This window comes from Nanorana parkeri, unplaced genomic scaffold (genome assembly GCF_000935625.1).
Source record: "Nanorana parkeri isolate BGI_ZX_2015 unplaced genomic scaffold, ASM93562v1 scaffold344, whole genome shotgun sequence".
Classification (NCBI taxonomy): Eukaryota; Metazoa; Chordata; class Amphibia; order Anura; family Dicroglossidae; genus Nanorana; species Nanorana parkeri.
The window spans coordinates 348,058-363,127 of record NW_017306612.1 but is presented as its reverse complement, the minus strand read 5'-3'; the positions used below and the strand labels follow the sequence as shown (position 1 = coordinate 363,127).

The following is a 15,070-nucleotide window of genomic DNA, read 5'->3' as shown; positions in this document are numbered from 1 at the left end:
AGAGTGCGAGTGGATGGTGGAGTGCCGGGGGGGGGGGGGGGATGTATTGTGTCCTGTCATATTGTAACATTTTAGGAAACCAGAAACATAAGATTCTGTCAGTCATTTTGGTGTCAACCCCACTGATGGTGTCACCCGGTGCGGGTCCCCCCCTTGTGATGCCACTGCCATATACGTCTCTCCTTACCTGCTCCTCCTCAGCCTTGTGGGTGGCACATGTCAGAGGAGGAGGTCCCAGACGAGGATTCTCTGTTCATGTTGTCCAGATGAATAAAGTTACCAGCTTTTGAATATTCGTCAGTTTGCATCTGGTCTTTTCTTTTGGATTTGTGCAGTTTTTGGGGCATAGGACAAGTCCCTGCTGGCGTTCAGCACCCGATCTTCCATAAGGGCATGGGAGTAGTGCTCCCTCTACTTTTACTAAGGACTTTACCTCTGTCAGGAATGTTCTCAGGTTTAGAAGGAACCTGGTCCAAAGGTGAGCTCCTCCGAAAAAGGAAAAGAAGCTCCTTCTGCTGCCATCGAGTCAGCTGCGGTCTGGGAATTGCACAACCGCAGCTACACATAACAAAGGAGCAGGATGCAGTGACGTCATTGACCTTATATGGCCACGTGGCTGTATTTGGTCAATGACATGTGACCATACAAGGTAAATGACATCAGCACAAGCACGCCGCCCCTTTGGTCATGTGCAGTTGCAGGAGGAGGAAGGTCTGATTGGTAGGAGGTGCCCATGGCACTTCATTGCTCGGAGGAGCTCAGGTTCGGACCGGGTTTGCCTTTCGTTATAGTTTACATGCTTCTCATTTTTTATTCCGTCTTGTCCTGCGGGAAGTCAGAAGGAATTTCCTGGAAGAATAATACAGATCAGGGGATTGTGTACTGCTACCATTATTATATGATACCTAATGGCGGCTCTAATCAAATGTGGAAGGCTTCAGAGCAGGGATATCCAAACTGCAGCCCTCCAGCTGTGGTGGAACTACGAATTCTCACAGCCACAGACATGACTCCCGGAGAGAGATGCTTCATGGGATTTGTAGTTTCACCACACAGCTGGAGGGCCGGAGTTTGGACATCACTGCTTTAGAGTATTTTGGAGCTATTAGGTCAGGCTTCCTATGCTAAATAAGCCCCACCCATGACCATTTAACTCCCACCCCACTCCCTGATAACCCCACCCCTTTTGTCTGCAGTATGTTGGCTGGCTCCCCCCAACTCATTCATAATGAGGGACTGTACGAGCTCATTCCTGTCCGCAGGTGGGAGGAGCAATGATTCACACGGCACTTCGGGTCAGATTATTATATGCTGCCCCATATATTTCAGGAATGACGCTCTAGACATATATATGTCATTGTGTATATATTATATTGTTTATGCAGAAATTAGTTTCTAACAATGTTTTCTTTTTTGATTTACAGGTGGGAGAGTCTTATCCTAATAATTATGTATCTCTTTTACATTCTTATCATGAAGTAAGTTCTTTTTTTTCATGTCCATTTATTGTCATCCCTGTGCAGAGTTCCCGAGTCTGTACACCCGCTGTGCCCATTATGAGGAGCTCCCACCATCCCTGTGCTGGGTCCCCGGGTCTGTTCACCTGCTGTGCCCATTATGAGGAGCTCCCACCATCCCTGTGCTGAGTTCCCGGGTCTGTACCCCCGCTGTGCCCATTATGAGGGGTCCCCACCATCCCTGTGCTGAGTTCCCGGGTCTGTACCCCCGCTGTGCCCATTATGAGGGGCTCCCACCATCCCTGTGCTGAGTTCCCGGGTCTGTACACCCGCCGTGCCCATTATGAGGGGCTCCCACCATCCCTGTGCTGAGTTCCCGGGTCTGTACACCCGCTGTGCCCATTATGAGGGGCTCCCACCATCCCTGTGCTGAGTTCCCGGGTCTGTACCCCTGCTGTGCCCATTATGAGGGGCCCCCACCCTCCCTGTGCTGAGTTCCCGGGTCTGTACACCTGCTGTGCCCATTATGAGGGGCTCCCTCCATCCCTGTGCTGAGTCCCCGGGTCTGTACACCCGCTGTGCCCATTATGAGGGGCTCCCTCCATCCCTGTGGGAGTTACATTAGTATCAGCCAATGATATAAGTTTCTTCCTCCATATAAAGTAACTCTTTCTGGTCAGGTGAATTCACTGAGATTTGGGGAAAGGATCTAATTTCGGCTGTAACCGTAACCGATGATTATGTCATAAACAGCCAGTAAGAGGCTTCTCCGGGTTTAATTCCATACGTGGCTAAATCGCACACCCTTTGTGTGCCGCAGAGCCGGCGATGCCTTTCAGAGGCCGAGGGAGATCTGTGACGACGGTGGATTATTCCGGGTCTTCTCACTGGGATATGGAGATCTCCGTCTTTACAGATCTGTATCATTTAAATTTTTTCCCCCAGTTTCAAAATAACGGGAATTGCTGTAATCTCATTCCACACCGACAATCACACCTGAGAGTACTCACATCACATTTAAAGTAGATGTAACCGTAAAAATTGTAATTTTTTTGTTGCATCTCAGAGCTGCTGATCTCCTGCTGCCTCTTCGCATGGGTGCACGGTATTTCTCAGGGCTGGTTTGCTGACGATGACAACGGTGACCCATGCCTGCCTGACGTGTGTGTAAATGGATGCTTGTAGTCTCCATCAGCAGCATGTGGCACAGGGTGACAACACAAGAGAACAATTTGGAGACAGGGACAGAGCATTTGTCACCCTATAACAGGAAATGCCTGAACAAGGACTTTTATGGCAGGATCTCCGGGTCGGGGAGTATTCTTAGGAAAGTTGCAGATTGAACCAGATGAAAGTGAAATTACATCCACTTTACCACCATGGAGCAGTGGCTGCGTGTGCACAGGAGACAACAGCGCCAGATGCCCCTACACTCCACTCCAGCATCCCCAGCTCCCCATTCCCCCAGGGTGATCTGTGTTATATTGGCTCCCCATTCCCCCAGAGTGATCTGCGTTATATTAGCTCCCACGGATTGATCTGCGTTATATTAGCTCCCCCCACCCCTGGGGTGATCTGTGTTATATTAGCTTTCCTTGGATTGATCTGCGTTATTTTTGCTCCCCACTCCCCCGGGGTGATCTGCGTTATATTAGCTCCCCCCGCCCCTGGGGTGATCTGTGTTATATTAGCTCCCCCGCTCCTGGGGTGATCTGTGTTATATTAGCTCCCCCCGCCCCTGGGGTGATCTGTGTTATTTTAGCTCCCCCTGGGTGATCTGCGTTATATTAGCTCCCCCCGCCCCTGGGGTGATCTGTGTTATATTAGCTCCCCCGCCCCTGGGGTGATCTGCATTATATTAGCTCCCCCCGCCCCCGGGGTGATCTGTGTTATATTAGCTCCCCCCGCCCCTGGGGTGATCTGTGTTATTTTAGCTCCCCTGGGGTGATCTGCGTTATATTAGCTCCCCCCGCCCCTGGGGTGATCTGTGTTATATTAGCTCCCCCGCTCCTGGGGTGATCTGTGTTATTTTAGCTCCCCTGGGGTGATCTGTGTTATATTAGCTCCCCCGCCCCTGGGGTGATCTGTGTTATATTAGCTCCCCCGCCCCTGGGGTGATCTGTGTTATATTAGCTCCCCCCGCCCCCGGGGTGATCTGCGTTATATTAGCTCCCCCGCTCCTGGGGTGATCTGTGTTATATTAGCTCCCCCCGCCCCTGGGGTGATCTGTGTTATATTAGCTCCCCCCGCCCCTGGGGTGATCTGTGTTATATTAGACTGTGCAATTTAAACAAACTGCTCACATCAGCCGGGTGGTGCAGTTATTATTATTATGATACAGGATTTATAGAGCGCCAACAGTGTGCGCAGCGCTTTACAAAATGGGGGAGACATTATAGTTACAATACAATTTCAGTACAATAGGGTGAGGGGGGCCCGGCCCGTGAGAGTTTACAGTCTAGCAGGAGGGGAATTGTAAATCATTGTGGATCAGCTGCGCTCTATGGACCCTTCTAGCCCGGCAGAGAAGGGGTTAATGGCGACCTGTCTGATTAGGAGTGGATGTTATAGCGTCTGAAAGTGTGAGCGCTGCACGTCCATCTCCTGAGGGGATAAGCGCCTGTAATCTCTGCCAGCCAATCGGAGGCTGGTGCGTGGGATCACATGATTATTACCAAAGATTAGACACATTGTATTCCAGGAGTACGGGATTAAGATCCCCGCGGGTTCCACCGTCTAATTTCATCATTCCAGTGTGTGTGCAATCTATTCTCGCTCTATATCCACCCTGACTGTCTATTATCTATCTATCATCTATCTATCTATCTATCTATCTATCTATCTATCTTTCTCCCATCTGTCCATAATGAGATTTGTAGCTTCCCATCCTAGGGTGACAACTTTCACAGACTGTATTGTACCAATGGAGAAGCAGCGTTGTCACATACAATGCAAATAATTCCAATAACAATAATAATAATTTTCATTGTTTAACAATTTGTGTTACAAACACGGGGATTTGTTTTGCATTTCTCGGACAGATATAACAAAACACTTTTCATGGCTTATATAACAGCAAACATATCCATAGAAGTACAGCTATCTCTCTCTCTCTCTCTCCCCCCTCTCTCTCACCCCCCTCCCCTCTCTCTCATCTGTCCTCTCTCTCTTCTCCCTCCCCCCCTCTCTCTCCCTCTCTCTCTCTCTCTCTCTCTCTCTCTCTCTCTCTCTCTCTCTCCTATCTGTCTGTTAAAGTGAAACTCCAGACAAAACATTTTCATTTGCACAGAGTATCTATGACTTCTGATAATCTCCCGAGTCTGCCTGTGAATACAATAAAATGTCATTTTGCATAAACATGTAATCAGACACGCGGAGGGTGTGGTGATAAGTGGGAGGTTCTGCGATGTCGGGATTCCATCAGATCGATGTCATATTGTATCTGCAGATCATGGCGCGGCCCCGCCCCCTGCTGGCTGCAGAATTTTTTACCAGGCCACTTTCCTTTTATTGACGTGTCTCTGTGGTCTCTATCGGAAGCCCGTGTGTGACAAAGTGACAACGCAGGGGCACAACTGGGAGACAGGGACAGAGCGTTGTCACCCAATAACAGGAAATGCCTGGACAGGAACCATCTTGGGAGGGTCACCAGAGTTGATTCTAATATCAGCTGCAGATTTTAAAAGCCTGAAAATGTCTCTGGAAATGTTATGAACACGTTAGAGCTGAAATTAGATTGTATTCATTGAAATGATGAATTTAGACACTTTAATTGCAGACAATACCGGAACATTCATTCATTGATTGTACTGCGTCATTCCCTCTCATCTTCTTCCCTCTCCGGGATCCCTCACTCCGTCTTCTCCTTCCACAGATACAACTCTAAGATGCAGCGCTTGTTCACCATAAAGCGGAAGAACCTGGGGAACGGCTGCACGGTCGGCAACGAGCTGCAGGATGGTAATGTGTATTGTGACTCTGTGTGCGACGACCCCTCCGTACCCCTCCTGTGGAAAGGTAAGACTAAGCAGACTTTGACTTATGCGAAGCTATCACAAGTTATATCAGAAGAAGTCATGGACACTCATGGTACTGAGTAATGGGATCCGGGGGCCGGGGATGTGACCCACTTCCTGCTTCTCATGTCCTGGTCCGCGTTATGTCACGAATCGTATCCATGACATTTCACGTTTTACAAACCTTTTTTTCTGTGTACAGTTTGTACCTGTAGTAATGGATGTCGTATTATGTTCATTACATATGCAGCCTCTGCTTCCTGCTTGTTTGTGCCGACAGGTGACTGCACTTGGCTGCTCTTCAGTGCACTTCTATTGCCGGCCATACCCCACATGCAATTTCAATCACTTTCCCCCATCTTGTGATCACTAATACAGTTAAAGGTGATCAATAGAGAAAAGGCAACCTGACATTGACCAATCAGAGTAATGGGCACAATTAATCCAGGGACCATCGACATTGTACGTTGTGGTCAGTGCCGGGACGAGGTGTGTTAGCGTCCAAGGCGACAAGGCCAAAGTGCACCCCCCGCCCCTCATGACCTGCGACCTACTTCAGCAGCATAGGTTGCCGTTCTGACCCTTCTTGCACCCCCTACTGCTGACATGCCCAAGGCTGCAGCCTCTTCTGCCCACACCTCAAGTGGGCACTCCCATCACCCCAGCACATGGCAACACACATACCGTGGTGTGGTGCATGGTGTTAGCAGTCATTTTAAATGGCACCCAAATGCACTGAAGCAGTAGCAGGCAATGCGCCCCCACACAGCACGGCATCACAACACAAGTGAGCTGCAAAGTGATGGCAAAGTAACTGTGTGTGAAATCCAGCAGGGGGCGCTCTGCACTCTTTCTGAGATTTGCTGCCTATAATTGTGATCAGGATGGAGGAAAAGCTTTTGGACCATTTACAATTCTGCACTTTAGGGGAACCTACACCGTGATTTTTCTACCTGACCTCCGGCCTTCCCTTCAGTCTTCTACCTGACCTCCGTCCTCCCCTTCAGTCTTCTACCTGACCTCCGTCCTTCCCTTCAGTCTTCTATCTGACCTCCGTCCTTCCCTTCAGTCTTCTACCTGACCTCCGTCCTTCCCTTCAGTCTTCTACCTGACCTCCGTCCTCCCCTTCAGTCTTCTACCTGACCTCCGTCCTTCCCTTCAGTCTTCTATCTGACCTCCATCCTTCCCTTCAGTCTTCTATCTGACCTCCGTCCTTCCCTTCAGTCTTCTATCTGACCTCCATCCTTCCCTTCAATCTTCTATCTGACCTCCGTCCTTCCCTTCAGTCTTCTATCTGACCTCCATCCTTCCCTTCAGTCTTGCACAGTTGTACCGGCTCCTCTCCTGGGGTGAAATCTCTGCTCAGCACTACAAAACAGATAGAAAGCTCCCTGATATCATGTGATATCTTGAATAAAACTTTGCTGTGTAGTCATGTCACATACTGATAACGGTGCTGGAGAGACCGGCACGTATCATAGTACAAAATCCATCTGCACGCCGAAAGATTTCCACAATCACCCAGAACTGTGAAGAGGAAAGCCTAGAATTGGAGCCCATGGGCCTGATACCCCAATTTCAGCCTAGAACTGATTCGCCACACCCTCATATTAAAGTGCATATATATTCCAAAAAGTTTATTCCAAAAGCAAAATGTGTACAGAATCCAAAGCCAAAGTTGTACTCCACCCCCTTCACCGGGGAGGGGGGGAGAGGGGGAGGGGGGGGCTGAAATGTAATATGTAACATAACAAAATTGAAAGAAATAACTTTTATACCCAAACAAAAATAAATTTGGAATTAAAAACGATGATGAGGTGATCCCCTTATTCGCTCTGGAGATGCCTGAACCTATTTTGTATCGGTATAAAAGTTATTTTAGGTTTGGACATCTTTAAAATGGATGGAAGGCCATCAACTCATCATCATTTTTAATTTTAAAGATTTCCAAACCTTTTTTTATGTGGGTATAAAATGTAATGAGTCTCATATATTAGTTTCACCGCATAAGTTGCATTAGTGAAATAAATGAACTTTGCACCATATTCTAATTATTCGAGTTTCACCTGTACATGAGGGTGACAGCTTTCCTATCAGCTTCCCTGCTGCCGCTTGACACAGTATTCACTTCCTCATTTTAGTTTTGCAGCACCGGCCCTAAAATGCAACGAGCGTTCACAGAGATATTATAAACTGAAATTAAAAAAAAGCAGCAACTAAGCGAGCACAAAGCAGCAAACTATTGCCAACCACCATACTGACAACTGACATCCTCACGGTCTGAGAAGCGCGTCAGCACCCACAGAAGCGTATAGTTCTAAAAAGAAAGATGTAAAGGACGAAAATGGGGAAACTGAAAAAATGCAATTCAGCGGGAAAGATAACTGCCAATAGGTCGCAGAGGAAGTGGCAGCGCTGTGCTCCTCGAGATTTATTTATGTTTCTGTTACATTTTATATTGCTCGCTTATTGTGGGAAAGCTGCTGAAGATACGACTCCCGTCATTTCACATGCCGGACACGTGGCTGAGCCCCTGTTACTGGAGACACAGAGACTGGTTACATCATAGCCTTGTCTCTCCAGCTGTGCTGAAACTACAAATCCCATCATGCTTCTGCCTCTGGGAGTCATGCCTGTGGCTTGCAATGCCGTATGGGATTTGTAGTTTCAGCACAGCTGGAGAGCCGAGGTTGCCTACCCCTGCACTAGGAGGAACGTTACATTACACAAGGATTCAACATAACACACGCCACCTAGTGGCAGAACCTGGAATTACATGTTATATATGAGAATTAATGTTGCACCTCTGTCTGTATAAACAGCATGATAACACTTATTAAATGTGAAAAATCAACAAAACCTGAGAAAATGACAAAATAATAAATGACATCATTGTATGAATATCACACTGGAGGTTTGATAATGGCATGTAAGGCTAGATCAGGGGTAGGCAAACTCAAGAGCGAGGCCAGTGAGGCACTGCAAGACTGACAGCCACAGGCATGACACCCAGAGGCAGAGCGATAATGGGATTTGAAGCTTCCCATCCTAGGCTGACAAGTTTCACTGACTGTACAGGTGAAACTCGAATAATTAGAATATCGTGCAAAGTTCATTTATTTCACTAATGCAACTTAAAAGGTGAAACTAATATATGAGAGAGACTCATTACATGCAAAGCAAGATAATTCAAGCCGTGATTTGTCATAATTGTGATGATTATGGCTTACAGCTCATGAAAACCCCAAGAACCCCAAATCCACAACCTCAGAAAAGTAGATTATTACATGCAATCAATAAAACAAGGATTGTACATAGAACAATATCGGACCTCTGAAAAGTACAAGCATGCATATGTACTCAGTACTTGGTTTGGGCCCCTTTTGCAGCACTTACTGCAATTACTTTTGCACGATATTCAAATTATTCGAGTTTCACCTGTAATGTACCTATGGAGAAGCAGTGTTGTCACCCTAGGACAGAACACCTCCTCCCTTCCTCATCTCCACAACATAGGGGAAGTTTTCAGCAGGTATTCCTTTTTTTTAATATAGAACAAACAATGCAAATAATTCCAAGCACACTTACTAGCTAGCCAGCAAAAAATAATAATAATAATTTTCATTGTTTAACAATTTGTGTTACATACAAACACAGCTATTTGTTTTGCATTTCTCGGACAGATATAACAAAACACTTTTCATGGCTTATATAACAGAGCAAACTGGAGCAATCAAGAGGAGATCATTGTTGGGGGTTTACATAGAAGCACATCTCTCTCTTTCCCTCTCTCTCTTTCCCTCTCTCTCTTTCCCTCTCTCTCTCCACCTCTCTCTCCCCCTTTCTCTCTCTCTGTATCTCTCTCCCTCCCCCCTCTTTCTTTCTGCACATCTTTCTCTCTTTATCTCTCTCCATCTCTGCATCTCACTATATATCTTTCTCTCTCTCTGTAGCTCACTCCCCCCCTCTCTCTCTTTCTGCATCTCTTTCCCTCTTTATCTCTCTCTCCATCTCTGCCCCCACCTCTCTCTCTCCTTTTCTGTCTCTCTCTATCTCTCGTTTGGCACCGACCTTATTAACTCTTATTAACCTGTTGTTGTTTTTTTGGGTACAAAGTAACACGTGTGAATGTCCTCTGTGCCGGCTCTATAACCTCTCATGTATTCGTGTCCTCATCCGCTCTCTGCCTCCCTCCACAACTTACTGTAAGTAATCTTTCCTGTATGTAGCACCACTAATATAATTGGGGACGTTTTTGCTGGTCATCATTGTGGGCCAGGATTTCATGACTCCAGCCAAAGTCACGGAGAATGCTGCCTATCGAATTATTCAAGCCAATGACATAACAAAGTCTTCCACCATGTGATTGGCTTCCAGCAAATCAATAGGCTGAAACCCTGGGCATTTTGCCCGGGGTTGGCCATACGTGGTCTGAAATGAAGGTTTAGGGTTCCTTCTCTCCAGTTGCATTGATCACAGTAGGTGCAGGTAGCAAAAAAAATGAATATTGTGCTGTCTGACCTGCAACAATAAGATCTCTTTTGAAACTTCCTGTTTAACTTTTCCTCTCTTCCCTCCTGTCTGCTTAATCTTATCAAGCCTATACGCTCATGTCTGCTGTTTAACCTGCATGACTACTAACTCTATTACTTCATCAGAAAGGTAAAACTTCCTACATTTTATGAAAGGTCTGCTCCACGGATGACTGATCATTACAATCTTTAGGGGGCAACAACAGAATCCTTATATCTCTCAGAGGCTCCTTTGGCGGTCTTCCCCTGTTTTTGTCTCCACCCCTCTCACAGGGCCGCAGCAGGAGTGTCAATCAAATGCAAATGGATATCCCAGTTATTTGTTCATTCTATATTACAGAGGATCCACTAGGGTAGGGTGGCACCATCTTTGAAATGGGCACGCTATTTGAGCGGAGCTGGGAATTCCTTTGGGGAGACCTTGCCGCTGGAGTATTCCTGAGAGATACAAGAAGACGACTTGTGGTTCAGCTTGACAGAATTAAATATCAGTGTTGGGTGCATTTGGCTTTCCTCCCTTTGGCACTGTATTTATGTGGAAGCTCTGTATCTGTAGAGATATCACCCACTCATCATTTTAGGCTTAAAGGAGGCTGCTATAGTGTCTTTCGGTGGACAGAATTTCAGTTTCATCTCCCCATAACCAATGTATTATCTCAATCAGAATCAGTTCTGATGCCCCCGTGAAGCCCTTACGTGATTGTGAAAATGCTATTTATTGTTCTTTTGTATGAAGTTGTCATTTCGATATACTGTTTTTTTTTTTTACCACGTCTCTTTCTAATGAATATGAATGTTCTCTTCCGGTGAACAGTGAAGACAGACCAGCATTTATACACCCAAAATTCTGTGGTGATGGTGGATGAGATCATCTGTTCCAGCCCTCCCAAATACCGTTTTCCAGAAGCTGGGTTACGGATCATGATCACCAACAAATTCCCACCACGAACGCGGCTACGTATGGCAAGCCGGCTGATCATTAACGAGGTATTGCTTGTGTACACTCTATGGCCAAATGCATGTGGACACCTGACTATCACACCTATATGAGCTTGGTGGACATCCCATTCCAAACCGGGGCCGTTGGCTTCCCCCCCCCCCCACCATTCTTCTGGAAATATTTTCCACAAGATTTTGGGATTTTGGTGTGTATCTGTGGTGGGAGTTTGTGCCCATTCAGACAAAAGAACATTTGTGACTCAGATCAGGTTGGATGAGGAGATCTGGCTCACAAATGGCGTTTCAGAGCTTCCAGATATTTTTCTCACTTGGTTTCCACCTTTTTCTCTTCAGAGGCAGCGACTCCTCCACTCTGCAAATGGCGTGAGCTCCATGACACTGGATGGCAAGCAGGAACTGCTGGAGAACGGTCTGTTACATGGAGACAAGGATGAATATCCAGAAGGGGCTGATGCCACGACCTACCTGGTGCCCTTCTCAGTGCCCAGTAAGATCCTCATGTCATCTCTAATGAAATACAATGTTTAGTGTGTCCCCTCTGAGGTTCCAGCACTGAAATCTGCCTGCTTTGCTTCCCACACTGTCCTCTTGGCTGCTTCTGATTGAGACCAGATCTACTTCTTTAATTTTGATTGCAACCCCTGCAAAGTAAAGGAACCAGTTCATAATTAATATTCTTCTTAAATCAGACCACATCTTCAGTAGCGGCGTTACAGACAACAGTGTGGCAACTGGCAAGTACATTTTATAGATCTCAGTGACAGACCTCCAAGGTGGGTTTCTTATGCCTGCAACATGTTGTACTGCTTCCAGTAAGAAAGCCCTGCATTGCCTGTGTGCTTGTTGGCAGCCTGTCTATAACTGACTTTGCTAGATGGTCCCGGCTCTGCTAGGAGAGAGGGAAGGTGTCTGTCCCACCAATTGAAAGAGCTGACAGTCTGCTGCTTCATGTTTATTAGGTGGCTGTGTGAACCAGTTCAAGTGGGCGTTTTCCTGGCCATTAATCTGTATCCTGTACTTCACCGTTCCGAACTGCAGCAAGCCGCGCTGGGAGAACTTCTTCATGTTAACATTCGCGCTTTCCACCGTATGGATTGCCATCTTCTCTTACTTCATGGTCTGGATGGTGAGTTTTCAGGTTCTGTTGGGACTGATTGACTAATTGATCCCTACTAGCAGTACATTTTGAAATGTCCCCCATATTTCTTCCTATTGGATTACTGACAGGAAGTTGACTGTGTGCAGGAAAACATCTCCCCCTCTAAAACATCATCATGATCGTTCTAAGTTCTAATGAGCTCACAAAATATTGACACGTCTGTGATTGGCACTCCCCTGATTTCTCTCCATTCAGGTGACGGTTATAGGGTACACCCTGGGAATACCAGATGTCATCATGGGAATCACTTTCCTAGCTGCAGGCACCAGTGTCCCGGATTGTATGGCCAGTCTCATTGTGGCTAGACAAGGTACGGTTGCACATTTACAGAAAGATCTTTTGGCATTCGGATCTACCAACTGATACCTTTTACTTTAGTCCTTATGCTATGTCTGTGCCCACCCCCTTCCCCATAACCTCACTGAGAGAACAGCTTGCAAAGAGCAGGATATGAAATGTTAATATTGGTTATATAATTGGCTTACAAGCTTGCAGGTCTCTCATTGTGGCCGTCATGTGTAGTAGGCAGTGACCGATACGTCTGCTTTTCAGGTCTTGGAGACATGGCGGTGTCCAATACAATAGGAAGTAACGTCTTTGACATTCTGGTTGGACTCGGGGTGCCTTGGGGACTGCAGACTATGGTCATTCACTACGGATCAACCGTAAGTCTTGTTATCACAAGTACCTACTTTTCTATGTGAATAATTTATAGATTTGGGTACGGGGTGAAACATATTCCCTGTCCTCCTCATACTTTCCTTGTCTCCTCCTCCTGATCTTCTCCTTGCCTCTTCCTCATGCTTGTCCTACTGATCCTCATTCTTCTGCTTGCACTCTTCTTCAGTTTTTTCCTTGTCCTCCTAATCATCCTTCTCCTTGCCTCTTCCTCATGCTTGTCCTACTGATCCTCATTCTTCTCCTTGCCCTCTTCCTCAGTTTTTTCCTTGTTCTCCTCCTCATCCTTCCTCTTGCCTTCATCCATTTCCTAGTCTTCCTCTACGTTCTACTATTTGTCCTCATCCTTCTCCTTGTCCTCCTCCTCATCCTTCTCCTTGCCTTCATACATTTCCTAGTCTTCCTCTACGTTCTACTCTTTGTCCTCATCCTTCTCCTTGTCCTCCTCCTGGCCTTCATCCATTTCCTAGTCTGCCTCACCGTTCTACTCTTTGTCCTCATCCTTCTCCTTGTCCTGTTCCTCAATTTTTTCCTTGTCCTCCTCCCCGTCCTTCTCTTTGCTCTCATCCCTTTTCTTTGTCTGCCTCCATATTCTCCTCTTTGTCCTTCTCCTCTTCCTTTTCCTTGTCTTCCTCTTCGTTCTGTTCCTTGTCCTTCTCATCATACTTCTGAAAGTTCTCAGCCTTGGCCCTTCCCCAAACCAAAACTTGCCCTGGTCTTCTCCAAATTAAACCTAGCCCTGCTCCTCCCCAAAAATACCCTGATCACACACCCCAAACCACACCTATAACTAAGTAGAGGCCTGTTCCCTACCCAAAACTACACTGCTCCCACCTCCAAACCACACCTAGCCCTATCCCTAAACTGACTCTGCCCCGCGCCCTTCTCCAAACCAGACCTAGCCCTGCCTTCAGTCCCAAACCAAATCAAGTTCTGTCCACCCTAAACCAAATCTAGCTCTCCTCCTCCCCCAAACCAAATGTAGTTCTTCCCCTACCCCAAATTAATGTCTGCCCACACCCAAAAATAAAACTAACCTAGCCCTCCTTCAAACCAAACATAACCCCCAAACCTTCAAATCAAACTCAGCCCTGCCCCCTCCCAAAAACAAACTTGAAATTTCACATGTGGCTTCTTTGTTACAGGTGAAGATTAACAGCAAAGGAATTGTCTACTCAGTAATACTCCTGTTGGGATCTGTGGCCCTCACTGTAAGTATTGACGATCACCAGGATCTCTCATTTCCAGGTCCTCAAAAATTGAGCTCTACTTTTATCAAACAGAGTAAAGGTGCCCATACACTGTGTGATTATCGCACGATAATCGCGGGAAATCCCGCGATCGTACGATAATCGCAAAGTGTACGGAAGGCGTGCGACCGTTTTTACTGTACGGTCGCACGTCTTTTGTCTAAGGAGCATGCTGGAAAACCAGCGGTCATCGGAAGCCCGCCCCTCAGGGGGGCGCGGCTTGCGATGATCGCAAGTACGATCTGCCTGTCCAAGATGGGCAGATCGTACTTTTTTAAATTACTTTACAACCATCGCAAGACTAAGGTCTTGCGATGGTTGTAAAGTGTATGGCCACCTTAATTCTGAAAAAAAATCAATCATATTCTCCTTGTTGCCAGATATAGTTGGTTTTTCATTGTGCTTGAAGGCAGGACTGTAAAAGTAAAAATAAAACTCTTTAAAGGAGAACTATAATCATTTTGAGTCAGTTTTACAATAAACGTTGAATACATAATAAAGGGTTCCCAAAGAACAATGGTTAAACTAAAGAGACAGCCCGGCTGTGTAGCTTGCTTTGCAGCTGACTTTGTCTGATTTATCTGTGATAAAGGAGGAGTCACTTCTGTGATGACTCATTGGGGGGAATTCATCAAAACTGGAGCAGACAGAATGTGGAGCAGCTGTACATGGCAACCAATCAGCTTCTTTTATTTTCAATGCTTTGCCGAACAAACTGAAGATAGAAGTTGATAGAATCTGGAACAATTGCACATAGTAACCTATCTGCTCCAATTTTCATAAATCCCCCTTGAGCTGCAGCTCGCGGTATACTGAGACACCGCAGCTGAAGCGGATCCCGACAATTATGCCGGGATCCGCCCAGCTGCTCTGCCTATCAGACAGCTGGCTCTGCCTATCAGACAGCTGGCTCTGCCTATCTAGAGTCAGAGCCAGCTGTACCCGCCCCCTCCCCCATCCGTTCCCCCAGTCAGCGCTGGCGGATTGGAGCTGGGAGGGGGGAATCCAGCCCCTCCCC

At 46.6% G+C, this 15,070-nt stretch overlaps 1 protein-coding gene across 1 annotated transcript in view; it reads left to right on the top strand.

The window, feature by feature from the left end:
• Positions 1-15,070, top strand: part of SLC24A4 (solute carrier family 24 member 4) — an 85,466-nt gene that overhangs the window by 68,160 nt on the left and 2,236 nt on the right. Inside the window, exons 9-16 of the mRNA XM_018558528.1 lie at positions 1,425-1,478; positions 5,332-5,474; positions 10,820-10,992; positions 11,299-11,452; positions 11,925-12,091; positions 12,320-12,434; positions 12,677-12,789; positions 13,948-14,031. Coding sequence (XP_018414030.1) covers positions 1,425-1,478; positions 5,332-5,474; positions 10,820-10,992; positions 11,299-11,452; positions 11,925-12,091; positions 12,320-12,434; positions 12,677-12,789; positions 13,948-14,031 — 1,003 coding nt within the window. The remainder of the gene's footprint in view (positions 1-1,424; positions 1,479-5,331; positions 5,475-10,819; positions 10,993-11,298; positions 11,453-11,924; positions 12,092-12,319; positions 12,435-12,676; positions 12,790-13,947; positions 14,032-15,070) is intronic.